We start from the raw sequence: 26,150 nt of genomic DNA on the forward strand, positions 1-26,150 counted from the left end.
GGCACAGAGTGCTTTTCGCCAACAGATGAACTGGTCTGAGTTCTCAGCAGCCTGCGCTCCAGTAAGCTCACTTGTTCTTGGGTGAGTTCACGCTGCACTCTCTCTCCTAGGAGTCCATCTGTCGGGTTCTGAGCAGTAGAGGACAGCGAGGGTGGGCTGGAGCCTATTCCCTCTGAGTCAGTTTTACTGCACCCAGGGAATTCCTGAAGGGCCAAATGATCAGACGTGGTTCAAGAGACTTGCTTTTGGGGTTTATTAGTATTCTTGCCTGGAGAATCCCAGAGACAGGGGAGCCTAATGGGCTGCTGTCTATGGGGTTGCACAGAGTCGGACACGACTGAAGCAACTTAGCAGCAGCAGCAGCAGCAGATAAACATGCTTGAGGACAAGCCATGGTAGGTTTTGAACTGGGACAAACTCTGAGGTTTAAAAGTACCTTTCATTAACTTATTTTCAATGTGTGGTAACCCGCATCATTAGAAATAAAGATCTGTAAAATTGTATGCGGGGCTTTCTTGGTGGCTCAGATGGTAAAGAATCTGCCTGCAGTGTGGGAGACCCAGGTTGGATCCCTGGGTCAGGAAGATCCCCTGGAGGAGGGCATGGCAACCCAATCCAGTATTCTTCCCTGGAGAGTAGTGAGGCATCTCTCCTCACCATATCCACCAAACACCCCCTCCCATGCCACCCCTTTTGTGGTTTCTGGTTCTTGGGCACCATTTCTCTGTTTAAATATGTGCAAGCAAATCTTATGCTCTTTATAATCCAAAGATAGAATTGTCTAGGCTCCGTTATCACCTGTTGTTCAGCATGTGTGTGTTTTTCTCACCTAATAATCTCTTCTTGAGATCTTTCCATCCCATCCTTAGCTCGCATCTTTTCCTTTGCTTTTTACAGCTGCACAGCAGCTCACAGCAGCACACAGCAGACTTTTAACCGTCTCCTGGGGTGGACTTTGGGTCGGTTCAAATCTTGCCTTTACAAAAGATGCTACAAAGAATAACCCTGGCCTTACATCATTTTGCACGTGTGCAAGTCTGTCTTTAAGATGAATTCCCAGAAGTGAAGTTGTTGGGCCAAAAGGTATATGCCTGTCTGATTTTGATGGATAGTGCCAAATGGCATTCCTTAGGGGTTGTACCAGTGATGTTTCCACCAGTGGTGGGCAGGTATCTGAGTCTGGGAGGGTCCAAGTTCCCCAGATCAGAGCAGAGACTTATGAGATGAAAATAACATTCCTGGGGAATTCCCTGGAGGTTCAGTGGTTAGGACTTGGTGCTTTCACTGCCATGGGCCTGGGTTTGATCGAACCCATGTCGGGACCTAAGATCCTGCAAGACACATGCTGCGGCAAAAAAAAAAAAAAAAAAAAAAAAAAAAAATCAAAACACTCCTGGATAAGTATGAGTGGGAAGGATGGATTGAGCTAAGTTTAGACCCCCGAGGCTCTCAGGAAGTAGGGAATGATGGATGGGAAAGAGGCCTGAGACCATAGAAACGGAATGTGAATCCATTTTATCTCATAGAGGGATGTCAGATCAGACAAATTAGCTTGGGGTTTTCTAGTATGAATGATCTAACGGGGAGCCTTTTTAGACTCTGTGTGGATCCAGGAGTCCCAGGGTGAGGGAGTGGAAGAGGGGCTGGGAAGGAGTGGCTGAGCTGCAGCTGCTGGGCTGAGTAGGGAGAACTCGGCGGAAGAAGTTGGGAGGTTGGGGCCAGGAACAGGAGAACAGGAAGGGTCTGGGGAGACCTGGCTGTATCCCTGGAGCCTAGAATACTGCCTGGGGCATGCGAGGAGGTCAGGAAATAGCAGAAACACAAACAGAGCAAAGAGCCAGGACATGGTGAAATTCACCCCCAGAAACCTGAGAATACACCTGTTTGTCCTAGGACCAAGTATGACTAGGACAGACTGTCAGCGCGAGTGGGAATGGACCCATCTGTGGTCTTAACCATAGCCTCTCTCAAATCGGATCCACTCTCTCATCTTATCCTAGTTATTTCCTTTTAAAACATGATCTCAAATTCATCGCTCAGTCAATAAATATTTATTGAGCACGTCCAGTGTGCCTGGCCCTGCTCTGGCTGCTGGTGCTTCAACGGTTAAATATTTGATCACAGTCTCTGCCTTGGTGGATCTGAAACAAGTACTCCTACCAAGATATCATCACCAGCTGCGCCCAGTGCCATGAAGTAAAGGAGGGCCACCCTGTGAGAGGGTGGCCAGGGAGGGCTTTGCCGAGAAGTGGTGTGTAAGCTGATACCTGCAGGATGCTAGGAGGGAACAGTGTGTCTGTATAAAGGTCTGAAGTGGGGAGAACTTGTGCAGGCGGTGGGCAAAGGCTAGGGCAGTGGGAGCTAAGGGTATGAGGGATCAAAGTGAGACAGGGTAAGTCCAGGGGTACCAGAGCCTGCAGGGCTTGGAAACCACGCCAGAGATTTATTGTCTTATTCCAAAAGCAATTGCAGAGCATTGATGAAAGAGTTGAAGCAAGGGAGGAATGTGATCAAATTTATGTTTTAAAAATATTGGGACATCCCTGGTGGTCCAGTGGCTAAGACTCTGCCCTTCCAATGCAAGGGGTCTGGGTTCGATCCCTGGTCAGGGAACTAGATCCCACATGCCTCAACTGAAAGGTCCTGCATTCCATAAATAAAGACCCTGCAACAAAGATCGAAGATCCTGGTGCTGTAACTAAGACCTGGCACTGCTAAAGGAAGAAAGAATAGGTTTCATGAAAGGCTTGTATAAAATTAAAAAAAAAAAAAAGATCGTGCAGCTCTGGACAATAGTCTAGAATGGGTATGAATGACACTGGGGAGGCCTGGGACATTGACTGGGAGAGTTCACCCCACCCCTTTGTTGATTCCAATATCTTACATTTATGTGATAAATTACAAATTGGGGAATGTTATGACAAGAGTGCCCAAAGCCATTTTGTTCTGAGCACCCCAAAGTCAGTCCCCCTCAGCAGAGAGGCTGGGCTCAAGCCCTCAGGCCGGTGTCTCCAGCAGACCGCCTTCAGCACAGCAGAAGCAGGCGCCGTGTGCAAGGAGAGACTGTGATAAGTTCACCAGCAGGAGAGGAACTGGGATCAAGCTGGGCTGAGTCCAAGTGAAACAGATCACTTTGCAGTAGGAGTTCTCAGAGGCTTTGATTGGGGTCTGTGCCCCGTGAGCCTCGAAGAAGGGCCTAGAATCTAGCCCATCCCATACTTACTTTGACACTTTGAAAAAATAATTTTGTTTATCATTGGCTGTGCTGGGTCTTCATCACCACACAGGCTTTTTTCTAGCTGTGGCGAGCAGGGACTGCTCTCCAGTTGTGGTGTGGGCTTCTTGCTGAGGTGGCTTCCCCTGTTGCGGAGCACAGGCTCTAGGGTGCACGGGCTTCAGAAGTTGTGGCTCTTGGGCTCATTAGTTGTGGCTCCTGGGCTCTAGAGCACAGGCTCAATAGTTGTGGTGCACCAGCTTAGTGGAATTTTTTGTTTATTAGATAAACAGGCTTGCGGACAAGCCACAGCAGGGCTTCCTTGATAGCTCAGTTGGTAAAGAATCCACCTGCAATGCAGGAGACCCTGGTTCGATTCCTGGGTTGGGAAGATCCCCTGGAGAAGGGATAGGCTACCCGCTCCAGTATTCTTGGGCTTCCCCTGTGGCTCAGCTGGTAAAGAGTGCCAGTGATGCGGGAGACCTAGGTTGGATCCCTGCATTGGGAAGATCCCTTGGAGGAGGGCATGGCAACTCACTCCAGTGTTCTTGCCTGGAGAATAGTGAGGTGTTTCCCCTAACCACATCTCCCCTCATCCCATGCCACCCCTTTTGTGATATCTGGTTCTTGGGGACCCTTTTTCTGTTTATGTATGTGCAAGCAAATCTTATTCTCTTTATAATCCAAAGGTAGAATTGTCTAGGCTCCATTATCACCTGTTGTTCCTCTCCTTGGGGAATGGAAACCCACCCTCTTTCAATCACCAATGGGGAAACGGATCAGCTCGTTGTCTTGCACCCAGAGTGTTGAGAAGCTCCCGAGGGTTAGTCTGCATCAACCAGCTCATCACAGAACAGCCTGGTAGATTTGGGGATGTCAGCTTCTCTTACCATTCTGGCCCATGTCTCAAGGTCACTTCTGCCTTGCCTGGCATACTTAGGGGTGTCACCATCACTGGGAACCTCTCCTTAATTCTTTTCCTTTTCTCATCATCTCTTCTTGGCTTTGGGAAAAATAAGTTACTCCCTCAATCAAGAATTCAGGTGCTGGGACTTCCCTGGTGGTCCAGGGGCTAAGATTCTGCATTCCCAATGCAGGGGGCCTGGGTTCCTTCCCTGGTTGCGGAACTAGACCCCACATACCGCAACTAAGTTGAGTTCAATTGCAAATCACAGCTAGAGATCCTGAGTGCTGAAACTAAGACCCAGCACAGCCAAATCAATCAATTAATATATATATATATAAAAAAAGAGAGAATTCAGGTGCTCTATTCTATAGGGACTTCGATCCCTGGGTCAGGAAGATCCCCTGGAGGAGGGCATAGCCACCCACTCCAGTATTCTTACCTGAAGAATCCCCATGGACAGAGGAGACTGGTGGGCTACAGTGCATAGGGTCACGAAGAGGCGGATACGACTGAAGTGACTGAGCGGGCGCTTGCGAATTCTGCGAGAATGCAGCAGCCCTGGCATTTCTGGTCCCCAGGTCTTTATATGACGCTCCCAGCTGGTCCGGCAGAGGCTCGTTCATCTTCCGAGCTCTGTTACAAAGCATGTGCTGCCACTGTGTTTGGCGCTGTCCAAATGGCAGTGGTCCACTCTGTCCCCCTGCCCTGGTGTTCCGACCCCAGTGATGCAAAGGGGAACTCCGACAAACAGAAGCAACCACACAAGGCATTTTCCAGGAGGTTATGATTTATTCTACATTATTGATGTGACTGACAGGGAACAGGGCCAAGATTCCACCTCCAGGATCCCAGAGGGGGAACAACCAGGAGAATTATCTATATCAAAGATCAGGGGCAGAATGAGGGAGGGATCTTCCTGGAAGTGGCTGGAATCACACGGGCTCAGGCCACGGGAGCCAGGCCGATCTGGTTGTTGGCCCTATCGAAGACGGTGAAATACTGGCGGATGAAGACATCACCCAGGATCCAGAGGTCCCCGGAGGAGGTGGAGACATCCATGCCCTCGAACCCGCTGGAGCAGACGTCGTCGCTCTGGAGGAAAGGAGAATAAAACCCGAGCTGGGACGCAGACCCTTTGGGGACAGGCGCTAGGGCCTGAGCATCCAGGACCACGGTGCGCTGCCAGCCACGTGCAAAGAGGAGCTTCCTGGCTCATGCCTGGGGACTTGGCTCTTCCTGGCCTGGGGTCTGCCTCTGTAAGCAACTCGCTGCTGTCTTGGTTTCCAGGGATTACCAGACATTATCCAGTGTTTCTGGCAGATGTACACACCCTGACGTCAGCATCGGAGCTAAGGGGTTTAGGGAGAACTCAGCTGCCGGGAAGGATTCTGGAAGCACTGTGACACAGCCTTTTCTCATTATTCTGATCCCCACCGGTGGCAAACTGGATCAGCTGCTAGTCCTTTTCATTCACTAAGTCGCTGACTTTGTGATTTTGGCTGCATATTACAATCCTCTCTGGAACTTCAAGCCCTCTGCACCCCATCCCCCACCATGGCTAAGGCTCCACCCCCTCCTAATTAGCATTGCTGGGGGAGGGGCCTAGTTAGTTCTTGCTGAATGACATCCACCCACTGGGCAAAACTAGTTTCCCATCCAGCATTGTACTAGAAGGCAGGGTTTTCCTGGGTGCATCGGCACGACTGAGCGACTTCACTTTAACTTTTCACTTTCCTGCATTGGAGAAGGAAATGGCAACCCACTCCAGTGTCCTTGCCTGGAGAATCCCAGGGACAGAGGAGCCTAGTGGGCTGCTGTCTATGGGGTCGCACAGAGTCGGACACAACTGAAGCGACTTAGCAGCAGCAGCAGCGAAACCATAGGAGTGTCATAAGCCCTGACCCTATGGGAGGTGTGGTTTCCATTTGCCCAACATTTTGTAGCTTTGATGTGGGCAATCCCACGTGATTACAATAACTGCACCCTGGTGTGGGGAAAGGTCTAGGTTTTAGATACAGGAGGGATCCAGGGGCCAGTACCTTGCTGAAGAACCTCGGGCTAATCCTCGAGACCCAGAGCTTGGACTCCAGGGCCCAGCTAGAAATCCTCCTTTCACACCACCAACCTTTGCCTTGCTTTTCCTCCCTGGGGGTGCTGCCTCTCAATTCTCATTCGCACACTTATCTGTGATGTATTCTTTTTCTCCGGAGGCTGTCCAGAGCAGATGGCAGCTCCAGCTTGTGGAAGTGCCCTTGCCCTTGTGCTGAGGGGCAGTCTGTGGCCACATTCTGGGTGGGCACATCTAGTGGAAGGCCCAGAGCCCCCTTACCTGCAGGATGTAGGCACTGGGGGGCACAGGGTACTGGACACCATTGATGGTGAAGACAATGTCAGGCAGGCTATCGATGGAAGAGCAGCTGATCACCTCCTGGAAGGAGCGAGGGTTAGTAGGGCTTTCATTGCTCGTGTGTGGCAGATCCACCACTTGAGTCTAGAACAGGGCAGCCAGGGCTGAACTTACTTCGCCAGAGGAATCCTCGCTGGCTCCAATGTAGCTCTGAATGTTGGAAATGGCAGTGGTTGGGCCGGCCAGCAGAGAGGTGCCGGTGTCAACAATGGCCTGGCAGCCGTCGCTGCAAGCGATGGACTCTCCATTCATGGTGATGCTGAAGAAAAGAGGCAAGTCAGGGTCCCCTGAGCCCCTAGGCGGTACATCTCTCAAGGAGGAACCAGGTGACCCTGGTTCCTTCCCCATCCATTGGCCAGTGCATAACATTTCAGCTTCTCTTGTTCTCACGGTCATTCTCTGAATTCATGTAGTTTACCAGGAATTACTGAGTGCCTGCTCTGTGTTAGGCAGAGGACATGCAAAGCCAAACAAGACGGGTGCATGGTTTCTGGCCGCCGGGAGCTCCTACTCTAGCTGGAAAGATAAATTATGATTGAGGAGGAGCAGGATGAGTAGGGGAACAGAACCCAAGCCAGGGTGAGGGTGCTGGTGTGGACCACGCCAGGGAAGGCTTCTCAGGGAGGTGGACACCCAAAGGTTGCTGGGGAGAAGAAGAGCTAGAGGAGGACACCACAGGTAGAGGCGACAGGGGGTGGGCAGTGGTGCTGGACTGATGGCCGGGTAAGTCCAGCCCTGGCTGCCCCATTCACCCGAGGGGCAGGAGTTCGAGGAACTGATGGGGTTTTGGCATGGCTGGGGCAGACATAGGGAGATCAGTGTGTCCCAGTTTCCCTGGGACTGTCTTGGTTTAACTACTGAAAGGCTGGCATCCCAGGAAACTGCTCACTCCTGGGCAAACCTGGGCTATGGGTCACCCAAGCAGGCCAACTGCGGGCAGAACAGCTGGAGGTTAAAGCTACCTGGGGGCAGACAGTCTTTGAAGTGGAAAGTGGAGGGAAGCTTGTGTGTGTGTGTGTGTGTGTGTGTGTGTGTGTGTGTGTGTGAGTCTCTCAGTCTGTCTGACTCTCTGCGACCCCATGGACTGTAGCCTGCCAGGCTCCTCTGTCCATGGGATTCTCCAGGCAAGAATACTGGAGTTGTTTGCCATTCCCTTCTTCGGGGGATCTTCCTGACCCTGGGACTGAACCTGTGTCTTCCACACTGAAGGTAGATTCTTTGCCGTCTGAGCCACCAGGGAAGCCAATAGGAGGATATGTTTTGAAACAACTTCTCCACCATTTTGCCCTGACCTTAGACCAAAAGTGACAAGCCCCCGAGAAGCCAAGATGTATGGACAGGGGACCCCTCACTCTTTATAGAGATTCTGGTAGACTGTCCTGTCTCTTTGCTCAGAAGGGAATTGGCTGTCTCATTCTTGCTGAGTCTCTGGGGCAGGGGTCCCAGACACTGCTTATCCTCCAGTGATGTGCCCTTCCCTGGGTCTCTCTGATTCAGCCAACTTTTACCTCCTTCTGGAGCACATTTCCCTGTGCTGGCTGTTCCAGGGGGATGTTGGAATTCTTAGTTAATTTCAAGTGTGTAAAGAAATGGAGTCTGGGGCCCATGCCAGGTTATAGCCCATCCACAATGACCTCACCTGTCCACAGTGATCTGCCAATAGCCCTCAACAGAAACAGGCACCCAGTTCAGACTTCCCGAGTAGTAAGAAGAATCGATGCCACCAAACATCACCACGCTGCCGCTTTCTTCGTTGCTATGGACAGTGGAGGGAAAACAGGAATTCATTCATACATTCACAATTCCAACTGAACATATAAACTACGTGCATTCTAAGAGTTAGTTTAAAAAAAAAACAAACTTTTTGTTTTGTATTGGAGTATAGCTGATTAACAATGTTGTGATAGTTTCAGATGTACAGCAGAGGGACTCAGCTGTACATAAGCATGTATCCATTCTTCCCCAAACTCCTCTCCCAGCCAGGGTGCCACATAACACTGAGCAGAGTTCCGTGTGCTATACAGGAGGTCCTTGTTGGTTACCCATTTTAAATATAGCAGTGTGTACATGTCCATCCCAAACTCCCTAACTGTCCCTTTCTCCCATCCTTTCCCCAGCAACCAAAAACTAAGAGCTGTTCTTAATTGGGATCTTGCCTACGTCAAGAGCTGAGCAGTGTGTGTGGTCCACAGGGTTTCTTATAATCCTGACATCAAGACCCATGCCATGATCACTCTTATTTCTGTTTTACAGCTGAAGTAACTGAGGCTCAGAGAGGTGGTGCAGTGTGCCCAAGGTCACACAGCCCGGGAGCCACAGATCTTTTTGGTTCCAAAGTGTGTGTGGTTTCCACCACATGCTCTCTTTGCTGTGGGGACCTCAAGAGAAATAAATGAACGACAGTGTCTGCTCTTAAAGCCTTGATAATGTAGTTCGTGGTTTGCTGGGCTGCCGTCTGTGGGGTCGCACGGAGTCGGACATGACTGAAGCGACTTAGCAGCAGGCGTTTTTCATTGCCACGACTAGGTGGGGGTCAGAGGAGCCGCTGGCCTCTGGTAGGTGGAGGCCAGGGAGGCTGCCAGACATCCCAAAGCAGCCCCCAACAGCAAGGAATCATCTGGTCCAAAAATGTCAATAGTGCTGGGATTGTGAAACTTCAATCTAGTTGGCCCTATGTGAATTACCTAACTGCCCATAAAAACAGATTATGTTTAAGAGAGCTGAAACTTGAATATTAAGTGGTCAAGAGAAAAAAAGGCTAAAAAGACCCTCCTATTGTACATTGCTGGAGTCCTGATTACTGGAATATTCATTGTCTAAATTTCTGCAGTTTCAGTTTAGACAGGAAAGCAAATGTAGATGACACTAAGAAATTATTCAGCAAACAACTGGTCACAGACAGATGATTCCACTCCCCTAACCCCACCCCACCTTCCTTATAAACATCTGATAGTACCAGTGAGGTTATAGGACAGTCAATATCTTAAAAAAAAAAACAAACAACCCATCAATGACGACAAATCGCTTCAAAAGAAAAGGATGTGAGTGTCAGAGGAAGGTTGAGTGTCTCAAGAAAGTTGATGACACAACCTCAGATATTCTGGCACAAACCTCTACTCAGCCAAAACCAAAGCTTGGTTATTCTTTATTCTTAGAATTAGCTCATAGCCACACCTGGAACCTAAATTTTGTTAACTAATAAAAGAAACTTGCTTTCATCATTTAAAAGTTTCTCTGTTCAAGGTCTAAATCCCAATCAAAGCTTCTTTTCATTTATTGCTATGAACTTTGGCTCCAATTTTAAGTGGATTCACTCTTTAAATTTTTGTTTTTAATTTGGCTGGACCGAGTCTTAGTTGGAGCATGTGGGATCTAGCTCCTGACCAAGGATTGAACCCTGGGCCCCTACACTGGGAGAGCAGAATCCTAACCACTGGACCACGAGGGAAGTCCCTAAGTGGACTCACATTAAATGGTGGTCTTCTGGAGAGCAAATAGCTAATGATATTTGACTTGCATAAAGCAAGGCGACAGAGAATCTTGCTAGTAAAATAAGATGATGAAGACTGTTCATCAGAGAGGAATTTGGCACTGTTCTCTCCAAAGATACACCTCTCAAGTCTAATACACTGACCTTGCCAATCCCCCTGCTTGCCAAGATTCCAGCCCATCCAGCCTTTGACAGCATCCTGCTGGACCTGGTGACCGTGACCTCCTTCCTTCACTTACCTGCTCAGGTAGACGGAGAAGAGGTCTTGGGAAACCAGACCCTGGTCCCATATGTTGTCAAAGACGGGGGTGGCCCCAGAGGAAGAGATGCTGGGGTAGGCAAGACCCAGGATGCCATCGAAGGGAGCATAGTACAGGAAGGAGCCGGGCTCTGTCTCACTCAGGCCAAAGATCTGGTTGGTGTCGCTGATGCCTCCGACCTGCGTGGGGGAACCAAGACGTTTCTCACTGGCTTGTGCTGAGCACCGCGGGGTGCCCACCCTGGGCTCAGAGCATCCCCTGGTTCATTGCATGTAGGACTTGGCTTCTGGGGCATCAGGGTGGAAGGAGGGGAGAGGGATTAGCCCTGGAATTTCTTGTTATTCTGCTGGAAAGAACAACTGAGGCTGATCCCCAGATGGGCACCGTCTGCGACTTGGTGTGAGAATGTGCTGCAGAACAGATGGTCACCGTGTGTGTGTGTTTTTGAAGATCAGATGCAAAGCAGACGCCGGGCAAATCAGAACCCTGGACCCCTGGTGCGCCCTGGAAAGGCTGGGGATGCTTGTGGTGGAGCTTTTGTGACTCAGGGGGGCTGTGGGCTCGGGGAGGAGGAAGAAGAGGAGGTGCTAAAAGAGAACTGAGCCTTTTCCTACCTTCTTCCTACCCCTTCATAGCATTCAGCTTGGGTGCTGACGTTGGCTTCTGGCATTCCCCTCCCTTACTACTTCTGCCCCCCACCCTGCCGCCACCAGCCCCTCCAAAATATCTGTGGTATCTCTGCCACTTTCTTCATGCCCCAGTTAGGTTGCTTTTGTGATACCAAGATCCATATTGAATGAGCTGCCACAGAGGGTGAGGAGGGGGTGGGGAGAGGTCTGTGCTGTGGCCTCCAAGGTCCCTGAAGTTGGAAGCTGTGCAGGATGAGGCGGCCGGCCAGAGTGTGCTCACCTCAACGGTGTCGTATCCAAGGATGCCCGTCATGCTGCCGGTTCCGTAGGTGATGGACAGTGTCTCGCTGGTGGCCTCATAGGTGGAGGAGTCTTGAGGGTTGAAGCGGTTGTGGTTGGCTGTGAGGACAAGAGGAGACATGGTCAAACTCCAAAAGCTGAGCCAGAGTCATGGGCTGAGGGTGCCTTCGTTTTGGGTTGGATTTTGGAAGAGAAAGTTAACTTTTTTCTTTAGACTTTGGTGATCTAGTGTTCCCAGGTTCCATTCCTATCTGGTTGGACCAACTGGGATCATCTCACTGTGGATGGAAACTGTGGCTATGAAATGAAAAGACGCTTGCTCCTTGGAAGGAAAGCTATGACAAACCTAGACAGCATATTAAAAAGCGGAGACATCTCTTTGCTGACAAAGGTCCCCATAGTCAAAGCTATGGTTTTTCCAGTAGTCATGTAGAAATGTGAGAGTTGGACCATTAAGCAGGCTGAGTACTGAAGATTTGATGCTTTCGAACTGTGGTGTTGGAGAATACTCTTGAGAGTCCCTTGAACTGCAAGGAGATCAAACCAGTCAATCCTAAAGGAAATCAACCTTGAATATTCATTAGAGAGACTGATGCTGAAGCTGAAGCTCTAATACTTTGACCACCTGGTGCGAAGAGCTGACTCATTGGAAAAGACCCTGATGCTGGGAAAGATTGAAGGCAGAAGGAGAAGGGGGTGAACAGAGGATGAGATGATTGGATGGCATCACCGACATGATGGACATGAGTTTGAGCAAACTCTGGGAGATGGTGAAGGGCAGGGAAGCCTGGTGTGCTGCAGTTCATGGGGTCACAAAGGGTTGGACACGACTGAGCGCCTGAACAGCAGCAACGCTGATGGAAGGTCCTGCCAGGCTCATGCTGACTGGAGCAGGCCCACAGCTACCCATGGTGATGTGCAGGTGCACACTCTGCCCCTGGACTGAACTTCCTGAGGGCTGGGACCTTCATCCTCCAGGGCACCTGAGCCTGGCACATAATAGGTGCTCAGTGAATGCTTTTGGAGTGGATAACTGAGTGGCTTCAGCGGGCTTGAAATCAGACCTATGTGAGGCCCCTGAGCATTCGGGGCTCCCAGGTGACTCAGTGTCAGGAACCTGGAGAGGGCGGGGGGACACTCACTGCAGGCTTCGCTGGAGCAGTAGACGGAGGGCACCCACAGGTTGGAGGAGCCGGTGTCAAAGATGACAGTGAAGTCCTGAGCGGGGGTGCCGATGCCAATGGTGCCGAAGTACTCCGTCTGCCGGGGGACACACAGCTCAGCAAATGGGGACTCCCCAGCCTGGCCTCCCCAGGGACTGTCGCTGGGTCCTCTTGGCCACATCCAGTCTCCCCCTTCACTGGCCCCCTTTCCTTCATCTCTTGATCCTTCAAGGCCCAGCCAGGTCTCCCTTCCTCCTTGAAGTCTTCCCTGATTGCTCTCCTGTCAACCTCTGGCTATTCTCTTCTAAGCCTCATGAACACTCAACAATAACCTGCTGTCCCCTCTTGCCTTGAATGTCTTAGTCTTGTTATCCTAGAGAATGCACACTCTCGGACAGGGTAGAAACTTACCCAGCAGAGTAAATCTGTTCTTAGCCGCTCAGTCGTGTCCAACCATCTGCAGCCTGATGGACTGTAGCCTGCCAGGCTCCTCTGTCCATGGGGTTTCCGAGGCAAGAATACTGGAGTGGCTTGCCATTTCCTACTCCAGGGGATCTTCCCAACCCAGGGATCAAACCCAGGTCTCTTGTGTCTCCTGCACTGGCAGGCAGATTCTTTACCTCTATCACCACCTGGGAAACCCCAGCAGAGTAAATGCTTAAACATTTTTTTCTTTAAATTGTTGATGGGGAGATAAATAAGTCACCTAGAAGTGAAGACCCCTTGAGATATCTTTTTCCTAAGTCTAGATGACTGCAATGGGTTTAAGAAAGGGTATCCTTGGGACTTTCCTGGCAGTCTAGTGGCTAAGACTGCATGGTACCAATGCAGGGGGCCTGGGTTCCATCCCTGGTCAGGGAATTAGATGCCCTCATGCCACAACTAGGAGTTTGCATGCCACCACTAAGACCAGGTGCAGCCAAATAAATAAAAAAAAGAGAAAGAAAGTATCTTCACGAATTTTATTCTTAGTGGCAGCAGTTTTTCCCTGGCTAGCCCTGCTCCAACCACACTGCTATGGTTCTTTCATGACCAGCTCATTCCCATCCCAGGGCCTTTGCACTTGGTATTTCTTGTGCTAAGAAAATGTTTATTCTAGATCTTTCCTTGGCTGACTCCTTCTTATCCATCCTTCAGTGCTGTAGTCAAATATCAGCTCCATCAAGAGGCCCTCCCTGACTACTTTATCTAAATTTGCCCCTGCCCCATTCTTTTTCTCCTTACTCTAACTAATTGGCTTTTTTCTCTGTGGCACTTGTGATTACCTGGAATTATCTTACATTCCTATTTATTTGTCTCTTATTTGTCTTTCCATCTAGAATATAAGCTCCAGGATCTTTGCTTAGTCACTGTTGTTTCCCCAGCTCCTGGCATAGTCTCTGATAGAGAGTAGGTGTTTTATAAATATTTGTAAAGTGAACAAATGGGCTAACTTTACAAAGCTTTTCCCAAGCTCTAACCAAAGTCCAGCCCCCACCTAAGCACTCAAAAAAACCCAACAAAACCCCAAATGAAACAACTTCCCCCAAATCAACCCTCCCCCACTACGTTACTGCTTGAATTACTCAAAACAACCCTCTGGTGGTGGATAGTAATAGTTCTGTCTTACAGACAAGGAAGCTGAGTCTCACTCAGACTTGTTCAAGGTCCCATGACTTGGAAACATGAGAGCCTAGACTTCCCTAGGTCTGGCAAATGTCATAGGCCAAGCTCTTAATGACAGGCAAGATTGCTTCACGACCTTGGCTTTCACCCAGGGGACGTATAGTATCCACGGAAGGGCAAGCCCATCGGATCCGAAATGGAAGAGTCAGAATGATCTTCCTGAAACTCCAATCTGATCTTGTCAATCCCCCCTCCTAGTTAAGGTGATCTGGTGGCAATTAAGATGCCAGTCTTTATCCCCCCGACCCACTCTGGTCTGGCTCCACCCACCAGCCCCCGTGGACACGGACCTCGCTTTGAAAATGGACTCTGGCTTCCATTCCTCAAATGCACTCTGCTCCCCGCTGTCATAGGGTCTGGTGCAAGTCTTCCCACTCTCTGGGACACTCTCCTGTCCTCTCGGAACTCCCCTCTCTCTTCCTTGCCCCAGGGAGGTGTCCCTGCCCGTCATCTGTCTTGCAGTCAGTGTGTCAGCTTCACTGGGTGGCCTTGGCCTGGTCGTGCTTGTCATGCTTAGTGAGGCTCCCTGATTATCATCTGTCTCTCCTACTAGACTGTGGGACCCTGACATTCATCCACTGTTGCTTCTCTGGGCCCAGCACAGAGCCTGACACATAGGAGGTGCTCCACCTAGGTAAGCATTGGATGAACGAATGAATAAATGAATTGAGAGCAACACCTCTGACTGTGAGTTTTTCTACTCTCCCTGTGTCTCTGAGATCCAGGGAGCAGACCCTGGGTTACACTTGCCTAGGGGTGTACACTGGCCTGTCTTCCCAGACCCTGGGATCCCCTGTCTCTCCTCTAGGCTGAGTCCTTGCAGCTGGCCCGCTGCCTGCCCACATACTCACATCCAGGTAGTTCTGAAGGGGCTGGTCAGACACCAAGGTGGCTGCCTCCCGGATGTACTTGCTGCCCAGGTTGTATTTGTGTGTCTTCATGAATTCCTTCAGCTTGCCATTCTCGATCAGATTCTGTCTCAAGGACTTCTTTTTGACGAGTGGGATCCTGTGGCGGAGCATTTGCACACAGTTGGTTTGGAGGAAGAAGGGTGATTAGGCAAAGGACCTGCTCATGGGGTGCTGTGGAAGACCCAGAAGGAAAAGGAAGCTTGCCCAAGAGCACAAGAAGGAAGTTGAGAAGGGAGATGCTCCCGTCTTTGGGCAGAGTAAGGCAGACAGGAGAAGTGCTTGCCGGAAGTGGCCCGGCCCAGTGTTGGTGCTGAGAACCCTACCCAGCCTGGCCTGGAGGGTCTGTGCTATTAACCACGTCTGCTGTGCTGCGTCCCCCAACAAGCAGAGAAAAGAGGCTCCGGACGGATGCAGAGAGAGGAGTTGTGGGAGGGAAGAGGGAAGGACAGCAAAAGGAAATAACCCCAGGAAAACAGCTCTTGGTGCAGAGCGTTCCCCAGACTCACTTGAAGACGCTGCACTCAGAGAGCACCACCAAAGCAAGCAGGAGCAGCCACTTCATGGTTCTTCCTGGCTCCCAAGCCTCCGGAGAAGGGAAGACGGGAAAGTGTACCGTAGCAGGCAGGAGCCGCTCCTTATATACAGCCCGAGTCCTCGGGCATGGCCTTATCAGCCACCAACGTCACCCATTACTCTCACCCCAAGCAGAAAGTTTCCTGATAAGATTGTGCCTGCCCTATGCCATGTTCAGAGTTTCCAGTTGAGTAGCTTTCCATTTGTTATCCAGACCTCAGGCTGGAATGACCCCGCGGAGAGCAAGTGGCCAAGTGGCGGCTTATTTCTTAAATGATAGAAGGCATCCAAACTCGATAAGTGGAATATTTCGACAAAATTGGTCCAAAGTGCACAGAATGTTGGACAGATGGCAGAGGAGCTCCAGGTACCTGAATGGTCCTTGTGGGACAGATGGTGGGACAGAGCGGATGTCCTTGCAGTGATGGGTCATGTCCCCAGAGTGTCAGTCCTCAAGCACATCCTTGGGTGGGTGGTTTGGGACTCAGGAAACATTTCCCCATGAAAGGATCGTTATATGGGGTTGCTGGGTGTCTGGCTAGCACATGGGCCTTATTTTTCTCTTGCTGCTCGTGGCTCTTGGGCCGCGTCTTGGGAAAGTGGTGTATATAGTACAGGGCAAGGGGATGGGGTGGGTGGAAGAATGCTTCCGACCCTGGAGAAAGCAAACTTGAAACAGGCTGGGTTTGTCTGTGGAATCTGTGTCCCTCATTTTCTGACACCCTTTTCTTCATACTGCTCCTCTCCCACCCTCTTGGTTACTCAAAGCCTTTGAGACCCCATCTGGGTCTGACTCCCAAGTGCTCCATGCTTAAAACTTGACTGAATCAGCTGCAGTGGACCAAAGCAATCCAGGCAAATTCATACTAGGGTGTGAATGACTGAGAAAAGTTCTCTCTCTGCCTCTCTCTCTCTTTTTGGCTATGCCTCGTGACATACTAGGTCTTCCTTCCCTCACCAGGGATCAAACCCATGCCCCCTGCAGTGGAAACACGGAGTGAAAAGCTCTCTTCTTAATAGGGATGCTTTCTAGCTCAGTGGATTCTGCTTCCCTTTGTGAGGTTTATTCAGTGGACCAAGTGGAGTGAGAAGCTTGATGTAGAAATTTTGGTGAGGGGGTGGGAGGTGGGGAGGTCACAAGTTGGTAGCAAGACGTGTCTGTGGGTCTTGTTCTGATAACAGATTCCCTGGGCCACACCTGGTTTTTCCAACAGTGGGAAACACAGATACTATAAAACTCCAGTTTCCTTAGGGCCTCTGGATGAGCATGGAGGGGTGGGCAGTGTGAATCAAGTTCTGGGCCAGTGGTAGTGAGCCTAACTACAAAGCATGTTTGCATTCGAAACATACCCATTCAGACACCTCTGTGCCCCAATCATGGATCCTTGATCTGTATTTTGCATTTTCTCATCTTTTAGTGCCTGCTTCCTCTCTGCTCTTTTCCTCCCCTTTGAGCATTTCTTCTTTGAGCTATGCCGTCTCCTTTGGGCACATCTCAGTGCTTCTAGGAGGAGCTGGTGGTCCTGAAGATGCCTGCTTGGTCCTGGGAACAGCAGATGGAAACCCTAGCTCAAGACTCCCCCTGGGGTGGGTGGAGGGAGGGGCATGTTCTGGGGGCTGGCCGGGGTCTTCAGAGGTACTTGGTGTCTCATGCTGGGCAGTGGGTACGTGGGTGCTCATCATGATTTTTCACACTTTATGTGTAGGTTATGCAAATATGAAACTGTTTATGATACTTTCAAAAAATAAAAGGAGGCTCTGCATACTTTTCAGCTTAGAAATGGAGGCAACTGAGGTTGGGTGGAGCAGGGTGAGTCAGGGAACCCTCAGGGTTGAGATGTGGGCAATGAACCATGAAGAACATTACGTGTGTTTTATTCATCTTTCATCTCCCTCTGTGAATTATATGGTGCATCAAGTGTTCAACACTTTAATTAATCCCATGTAAGCTCGGCTTAGTTAAGAGCAGCTTGGGAGTGTACTCAGCAGGATCATGATTTCACAGTTAGCGGTTTCTGCCGTTTGCCAGCCATTGCAGTAACTGACTCAAGAAGGGCTTCATTCATGTGTTTCTCTTCCTTGACACTGAGGGGAGATGCGGGGGTTTAGATTCACTACTCTTAGCTCATTGTGGTAAGTGATATTATTATTCCCATTTTACAGATGAAGAAACTGAGGTCCAGAGAGGCTGTGCCACTTGCCTGAGGTGACACAGGTGAGAAGTGACTGAGCAAGGGCTTGAATCTGGGTCCCTGTCTCTCCCCATGCTTTCTCCCTTGTGTACCCGCTAACTGGGGTTTACTGGAGGAGCTGTGGAAGAATCTCAGGAAGAGCCCTGGCTTCAAGATCTCGGTTTGAATCCCAGCCCTACCTCTGAATAACTTCCAGACCCGGAGCTACTGATCCAGTCTCTGAGACTCAGTTTTTTCATCTGTAAAAGGGGGATAATAGTATCACCAATTCCATGGGATTTTTGTGAGGATTAAGTACAGAGTCCTCACCAGCCATACACATACCATGTCTGAAATAGAAAGTTCTGATCAGGGTGCTGGGTAAGCAGAATGTTCCTCTGTTGCAGGCGGGGAACTTGAGATGTTATGGCCACTTTGGAGAACAGTTTAGTAGTTTCTTATCAAGTCAACATGTACCTACCATTTAGCCCAGAAACCACCCTCCCAGCTATTTACTGAAAAGAAATGAAAAAACATATGTCCCTACAAAGACCTGTTCCCACAAAGACCACTCAAATGTTTATAACAGCTATTTTCGTAATAGCCCCAAACTGGAAACAACTCAGTTAGCAGATCCTTGGGTAAGTGAAGAGTGTACAGCCAACTATGGAAGACCATCAGTGATAGAAAGAGAAGAACTGAATCTCACGGGCGTTATGCAGAGTGAGAGTCCAGATGCAAAGGCTACATTTGTAGGATTCTATTTATATGGCATCCTGGAAAAGGCTAAATAATGGGAACAGAAAATGGGCCCATGGTTTCTAGGGGCTGGGGTCAGATAGAAGACTGACTGCAAGGGGCCATGGGAGAGCTATGCGGGGTGATGAAAATAGTCTAGATTCACCTGAAAAGGTGGATTTCACTCAGTGACAATAGACCAGACACCCCCGACTTTACAGCAGGTGGAGTGCTAAGCCAGAGATGGCCACACCGTAGGAGTGAAGGCAGAACTGGGCACCAGGCACTGCCCAGGGCCATGGAGGCCTTGGCTGGGACACACTGGGTTCATTTCACATAAAATGATGCAATCCCACAAAAGAAAAGGACAACTGATCATCATCTCTGCTTCTGTTTTGGTCCTTTGAATCATGAGTAAAATATGTCCATACTCCATGTCTGTGGCAGGGGTGACAAGGTTGGCAGGTGGCGGCAAAACTCCAAGGAGCTGGGTGGGGACTGTGAACGTTTCTCAGGCTCCTGGGCACTGGGCTGTCCAGATGGCCTCTTCCATGTCAGCCTGGGGGTAAGTGTGGGATGGCCCGAGTCCACTTAGGAGGGATGCTTCTCTGAGCATCCTGGAGCTGACATATGGTGCTTGGAGCCCAAGATTAGGCATCGGCCTGGGGGAATAGCTTGTCTGTGGGACCCACATAGGAATTTTGGACAGAAGAGAAATCTGTTTGGGAAGCAGGAGGGAGACTCCTCAGGCAGTAACCTGCAGGATCCATGTGCACAATCATTCAACATGTTTTTATTTTGTACCTACTCTGTGCTGGGTAGGCTGTCCTAGTTGCTGGGCGTACATCCATGAAGAAGATGGAGCTAGGGTGTACGCTGAGGAGTTCGTGGTCAGGTCAGGAGAGGGCAGGGGAAGGTCCCTTTCCTTCCCACCCGGAGACGCCTTTGGATCACACGGGAAACCCTTGGATTGGTGAAGAATCTGAAGTCTGGGGAAACCTTCATGGGGGCTGGTGCTGACCTGCTTGGTGGCACCAATTCCCAATATATGGCAGACTCTATGATGGCCTCCAATTATCCTCACCTCCTGGTGTTCATGCCTCTTGTGGTCCCCTCCCCTCGAATGTATGTAGGACCTAGGACTTGCTTTTAACCAATAGCATATGGCAAAGCAGATGGGGTGCCACTTTTGTGATTAGATTATGTGACATTGTCACTTTGGTCTTGCCAGCAGGCTTTTTGTATAGATTTTTCTCCCTGGATGGCTCTGAAGAGGCAAGATGTCCCATGAGGAGGCCCACATGGCAAGGAACGGAGGGTGGCCTCCAGCCCCCAAGGAACTGAGGCCCCTTGTCTGATAACCCACAAGAAACTGAATCCAGGGATTTCCCTGGTAGTCTGTGGCTAAGACTCCATGCTCCCGATGCAGGGGGCCTGAGGTTGACCCCCTGGTCATGAAACCAGATCCCACATGCCACAGCTAAAGATCCCACATGCCACAACTAAGACCTGGCACAGCCAAATTAAAAAAAAAAGTAGAAAGAAACTGCATCCTTCCAGCAACCCTGTGAGCTTGGAAGATGACCTCTATTGGAGCATCAGATAAGATCACATCCCTGGCTGACACTTTGTCAGAGGCCCTGAAACAGAGAACCCAGCCTAGACTAGGCCTGGATTCCTGACTCACAGAAACACTGAGATAATAAATGTGAGTTGTTTTAAGTTGTTAAGTTTGTGTTAATTTGTCGCAGTGATGGAAAGCTAATACAGGGCTCGACACCTCCTAGAAAACTCCACAAAGATGCACCTGGCTGCCTCCTGCTCTTCGCCATTTGGGGGCCATTTCAGTGTTCTGCGAGGTGGTTTTCTGCTCAGGCAATATGAATGATCTGAGAAGGAGGGGGCTGACATCATTGGTTTGCTTATCTGTAAATCCCCATCAATATGACAAGGACTGTGTTTCTGTGGCTTTTCAATGCTTTTACGAGTGCTTTGAGATACATGACCTATTGAAAAAGTATTATTCCCGCATCATCCCCATTGTCACAATTCAGAGGAGTTAAGTGATCAGTGCAGGTTCACACAACTATGTAGTGATGTGGGCAGGAGTAGACCCCTGGGTCTTAGAAGGCTCTGGTCTTGGGAGGCTTTTGTCCTGGGCCAGGCTCTGTGCCCACATACATCCTCCTGGTTTCCGTCCATTGGTTAGAGTGTATAGTAAACGTTCCGTGAAGTCTGATGTCAGCCAGGACTGATCCATGACTGCCTTCAGGGAAGCTGTGTAATCTCATTGTGCCAGACTGGCGTGGCAGAAAGATTAGACAACAATGTTTACTTTGCCATTAGCCTTACTTGGCACTTGGCTTCTGGAGGTTTTCGGAACTGCTTTGCTAATGCATGGGATCTCCTGCCAAGAGCACAGGTGTTCAGAAATGTTCTGCGAACATATCAAATCAAGCAATGGAAGGAAATCTGAAGAACTGAATCATGGCAAGACTGGAATGGAGCACGTTAAGCACGATCAGTGTTATTGAGCTGATCTGATAGGCCTTGGGATGGCTGGTCCCCTGGGAGCTTTCAGTCAGGGTCTCATCCCAGGCATGTGGTCATCCAACAACACAGAGAACATATCTCCACTTCTCAGTCTTGAATCTGTGGAGTTTCTCCAGAGACAGACATAGCTTTTAAAAATTAAAATTATAAGAACATTTTTGGGACCCGATTATTGCAAATAATTTATGTTCATTGTGGCCTTCCCTGGTGGCTCAGTAGTAGTAGAGAATCTTTCTGCAATGCAGGAGACATGGGTTTGATCCCTGGGTCTAGATCCCCTGGAGGAGGGCACGGCAACCCACTCCAGTATTCTTGCCTGGAGAATCCCATGGACAGAGGAGCCTGGCAGGCTATGGTCCATAGGGTCATAAAGAGTTGGACATGACTGAACTGACTGAGCATGCACACACACATGTTCATTGTAGATATTTATAGATTTATAAACATATTAAAATAACTCAACTCCACTACCCAGAACTATCCACCCTTAATGTTATAAATGAATATATTTACTTACAAAAGTGAGGTAATTCAATACAGTATATTTATTTGATATTCAAATTTTATTGAGACATAATTGACCTACAGCACTGTTTTGAAATGATGACCACAATAAGTTTAGTGAACATCCATCTATTCATACAGATTCAAAAACTGAAGAAATAGAAAATTTTTTTTCTTCTGATGAGAACTCTTTGGATTTACTCTCTCCCTTTTAAATTTTGACTGTGCTGGGTCTTCATTCTGGTGTGCAGGCTTTCTCTAGGTGTGGTGCACGGACTTCTCTCTTGTGGAACACAGACTCTGCAAACTCAGTAGTTGCAGTGGGTGGGCTTAGGTGCCCCTCGGCATGTGGGATCTTAGTTCCCTGACCAGGGATTGAATCTGTGTCCACTGCATTGGAAGGTGGATTCTTAACCACTAGACCACCAGGAAAATCCCTGGATTTACTCTAACAGCTTTCATAGATTATATATAGCAATGATAATTAATTTATCATGTTGTACATTACATCCTTAGTACTTATTTATCTTATATCTGAAAGTTTGTATCTTTTGACAGCCTTCATTCAATTTTCCCTTCCCCTAATCCCACCTCAGTTCAGTTCAGTTCAGTTCAGTCGCTCAGTCGTGTCTGACTCTTTGCGACCGCATGAATCGCAGCACGCCAGGCCTCCTGTCCATCACCAACTCCCGGCGTTCACTCAGACTCACGTCCATTGAGTCAGTGATGCCATCTAGCCATCTCATCCTCTGTCGTCCCCTTCTCCTCCTGCCCTCAATCCCTCCCAGCATCAGAGTCTTTTCCAATGAGTCAACTCTTCGCATGAGGTGGCCAAAGTACTGGAGTTTCAGCTTTAGCATCATTCCTTCCAAAGAAATCCCAGGGCTGATCTCCTTCAGAATGGACTGGTTGGATCTCCTTGCAGTCCAAGGGACTCTCAAGAGTCTTCTTCAACACCAGAGTTCAAAAGCATCAATTCTTCGGTGCTCAGCCTTCTTCACAGTCCAGCTCTCACATCCATACATGACCACAGGAAAAACCATAGCCTTGACTAGACGGACCTTGTTCGGAAAAGTAATGTTTCTGCTTTTGAATATGCTATCTAGGTTGGTCATAACTTTTCTTCCAAGGAGTAAGCGTCTTTTGATTTCATGGCTGCAATCACCATCTGCAGTGATTTTGGAGCCCCCAAAAAATAAAGTCTGACACTGTTTTCACTGTTTCCCCATCTATTTCCCATGAAGTGATGGGACCAGATGCCATGATCTTCGTTTTCTGAATGTTGAGCTTTAAGCCAACTTTTTAACTCTCCTCTTTCACTTTCATCAAGAGGCTTTTTAGCTCCTCTTCACTTTCTGCCATAAGGGTGGTGTCATCTGCATATCTGAGGTTATGGATATTTCTCCCGGCAATCTTGATTCCAGCTTGTGTTTCTTCCAGCCCAGCGTTTCTCATGATGTACTCTGCATAGAAGTTAAATAAGCAGGGTGACAATATAGAGCCTTGACGTACTCCTTTTCCTATTTGGAACCAGTCTGTTGTTCCATGTCCACTTCTAACTGTTGCTTCCTGACCTGCATATAGATTTCTCAAGAGGCAGGTCAGGTGGTCTGGTATTCCCATCTCTTTCAGAATTTTCCAGTTTATTGTGATCCACACTGGTAACCACAAATCTGACCTCTTTCCCTATGAGTTTGTTTTTGAAGTATAATTGACCAACAGCACTATATTAGTTTCTGTTACGCAACACGGTGCTTTGGTATTGCTATACATTTCAAAATGATCGACACAATAAATAGGTCCAATCAGTTCAGTTCAGTCGCTCAGTCATGTCCGACTCTTTGCGACCCTATGAATCGCAGCATGCCAGGCCTCCCTGTCCATCACCAACTCCTGGAGTTTACCCAAACTCATGTCCATTGAGTCGGTGATGCCATCCAGCCATCTCATCCTCTGTCGTCCCCTTCTCCTCCTGCCCCCAATTCCTCCCAGCATCAGGGTCTTTTCCAATGAGTCAACTCTTCGCATGAGGTGGCCAAGTATTGGAGTTTCAGCCTCAGCATCAGTCCTTTCAGTGAACACGCAGGACTGATCTCCTTTAGGATGGACTGGTTGGATCTCCTTGCAGTCCAAGGGACTCTCAAGAGTCTTCTCCAACACCACAGTTGAAAAGCATCAATTCTTCTGTGCTCAGCTTTCTTCACAGTCCAACTCTCACATCCATACATGACCACTGGAAAAACCATAGTCTTGACTAGACGGGCCTTTGTTGGCAAAGGTCATAACTTTCCTTCCAAGGAGTAAATGTCTTTTAATTTCATGGCTGCAATCACCATCTGCAGTGATTTTGGAGGCCCCCAAATTAAAGTCTGACACTGTTTCCACTGTTTCCCCATCTATTTGCCGTGAAGTGATGGGACCCGATGCCATGATCTTAGTTATAATAGGTCCGATTTGTCACCATAAAAAGATATATAATATTTGACTGTGTTCCCCACACTGTATGTTTCACACCTATGATTCATTTATTTTGTAACTGGAAGTTTGTGCCTTTTAATCCCTCTCACCTATATCTTTCCTTCTCCTACCCTGCTCCTGTCTGGCAACTACCTGTTTGTTCTCTGTATCTATGAGTCTATTTCTGCTTTGTTATGTTTGTTCATTTGTTTAATTTTTTTAGATTCCACATATAAATGAAATCATACAGTATTTTTCTTTGTTTCATTTATTTCACTAACATAACACCCTCTAGTTTTGCTCATGTTGTTGCAAATGGCAAGTTTTTACTCATTTTTATAATGGAGTAATATTCCATTGTGTGTGTATACATATACACACACTATATATATATATATTCACACACTATATATATATATTTATCCATTCATTTATTGATGGGCACTTAAGTTGTCTCCATATATTGGTTATTGTAAATAATGCTGATGTGAATGTAGGGGTGCATATATGCTAATTTCTTAAGTTCAAATGCATTTTAACAATTCTGCATTTTATTTCTCACCACATGTCTGCGGTTTTTGACATCATATTTTGCATCTTTTTGTTTTGTGTATCCCTTACGTGCTTATTGCAGATAAGCAATGTGACTGATTTACTACCTTTTCCGTGCAGACGTCCTGTGTGTCGCCCTTACCAGTGAGATTCTTCCTTGTGTAATTTCATGTTTCTAGCTGTGACCTTTTCTTTTTCACTTAGAGAAAGTCTCCTGAACATTTCTCATAAAGCTGGTTTGCTGATGCTGAACTCTCTTAGCTTGTCTGTAAAACTTTTGATCTCTCTATCAAATCTGAATGAAAGCCTTGCCAGCTGGAGTATTCTTGTGGTAGGGCTTCCCCTTTCACCCGTTTAAAGATACCATACCACTCCCTTCTGCCTGCAGAGTTTCTGCTGAAATGTTAGCTGATAGCCTTATGGGAGTTCCCTTGTATGTAAGTTGTTGCTTTTCCTTTGCTGCTTTTAATATTAGCTCCTTATCTTCCATCGTTGCCATTTTAATTACAGTGTGTATTGGCGTGGTCCTCTTTGGGTTGATTCTGTTTGGGACTCTCTGTGCTTCCTGGACTTGGATGACTGTTTCCTTTGCCAGGTAGGGAAATTTTCAGCTATTATATATCTTCAAATATGTTTTCTGCCCCTTTCTCTCTCTCTTCTTCTGGGACCCTTATAACGGGAATATTCATGTGCTTGATGCTGTCCCTTGAACTGTCCTAATTTCTTTCCATTCTTTTTTCTGCTCAGCTTCAGTGATTGCTATACTCTGTCCTCTACCTCGCTGATCTGTTCCTCGGCACCGTTTACTCTACCGTCGATTCCTTATAGTGTATTTTTCACTTCAGCTTTTGTATTCTTCATCTCTGTTTGGTTCTTTATATTCTCTAACTCTTTGTTACAAAGGTCTAATTTAGTCTGTTCATCCAATCTTCCCTCAGTTTCTTTGATCATTACTTTGACCTCTTTATTGGGTAGCTTGCCTGTCTCCTCTTCACTTAGTTCTTCTTCTGGGGCTTTATCTTGTTCCTTTGGGACATATTCCTCTGTTTCTTCATTTTGCCTAATTTGTTATTTTTACGTGTTTGATAGGTTGGTTACATTTCCTGACTCTGGAGAAGTGGCCTTTTGTAAGAGGCGTCCTGTGTGTCCCATCAGTGCACTTCCCTGTAGTCACCAGAGCCATATGCTCTGGTGCACGCATTCTCAGTTGCACGGTTGTGTCCAGCTCTGTGACCCCATGGACTGTAGGCCCGCAAGCTCCTCTGTCCATGGAATTTTCCAGGCAAGAGTACTGGAACAGTTGCCATTTCCTTCTCCAGGGAATCTTCCCCACCCCAGGATTGAACCCACGTCTCTTGTATCTCATAAACTGGCAGGAGGCTTCTTAACCACTGTGCCATATGCTCTAGGGGTGCCCTCTGTTTGGTCTGCATGGGGCCTTCTGTTGTGGTGAGCTGATTACTGTAGGTGGTCTAGTATGCATGGATGGCCCCTAGTCTGGTTGGTTGCCTGGCCTTGCCTTATGCAGAGACTGCTGGCTACTGGTAGGTGGAGCAGCGGCTGGCAGCAGGGCCCTTGGGATCCCAGGACTAGTGCTAGCCTACTAGTAGCCAGGTTTCTTGGTCTCTAGTAGCAGGGACCTGGGAGTCCCAGAGC

General features: G+C 48.4%; 1 protein-coding gene across 1 annotated transcript; it reads right to left on the reverse strand.

Annotated features, from left to right (window-relative positions):
- Positions 1-4,951: 4,951 nt before the first annotated feature.
- On the reverse strand, positions 4,952-15,508 carry LOC138083832 (pepsin A). The gene is made up of 9 exons (XM_068977760.1): positions 15,453-15,508; positions 14,887-15,043; positions 12,350-12,467; positions 11,188-11,306; positions 10,258-10,457; positions 8,168-8,284; positions 6,643-6,787; positions 6,451-6,549; positions 4,952-5,213 (listed from the first exon to the last, which is right to left on the reverse strand). Exons 1-9 carry the CDS (start codon positions 15,506-15,508, stop codon positions 5,064-5,066), a joined length of 1,161 nt encoding a protein of 386 aa, XP_068833861.1. The 3' UTR covers positions 4,952-5,063.
- Positions 15,509-26,150: the final 10,642 nt, after the last annotated feature.

Source organism: Capricornis sumatraensis, chromosome 8, assembly GCF_032405125.1.
Source record: "Capricornis sumatraensis isolate serow.1 chromosome 8, serow.2, whole genome shotgun sequence".
Taxonomy (NCBI): domain Eukaryota; kingdom Metazoa; phylum Chordata; class Mammalia; order Artiodactyla; family Bovidae; genus Capricornis; species Capricornis sumatraensis.

Excerpts from the sequence above, each read along its gene's own strand:
- LOC138083832 (XM_068977760.1), bottom strand. The coding sequence starts at position 15,508 with ATGAAGTGGCTGCTCCTGCTTGCTTTGGTGGTGCTCTCTGAGTGCAGC. Across the intron at positions 6,788-8,167 it reads TGGCAGATCACTGTGGACAG|CATCACCATGAATGGAGAGT; the intron begins GTGAGGTCATTG and ends TCTTTTCTTCAG. Across the intron at positions 5,214-6,450 it reads CCAGTGCCTACATCCTGCAG|AGCGACGACGTCTGCTCCAG; the intron begins GTAAGGGGGCTC and ends CCTTTCCTCCAG.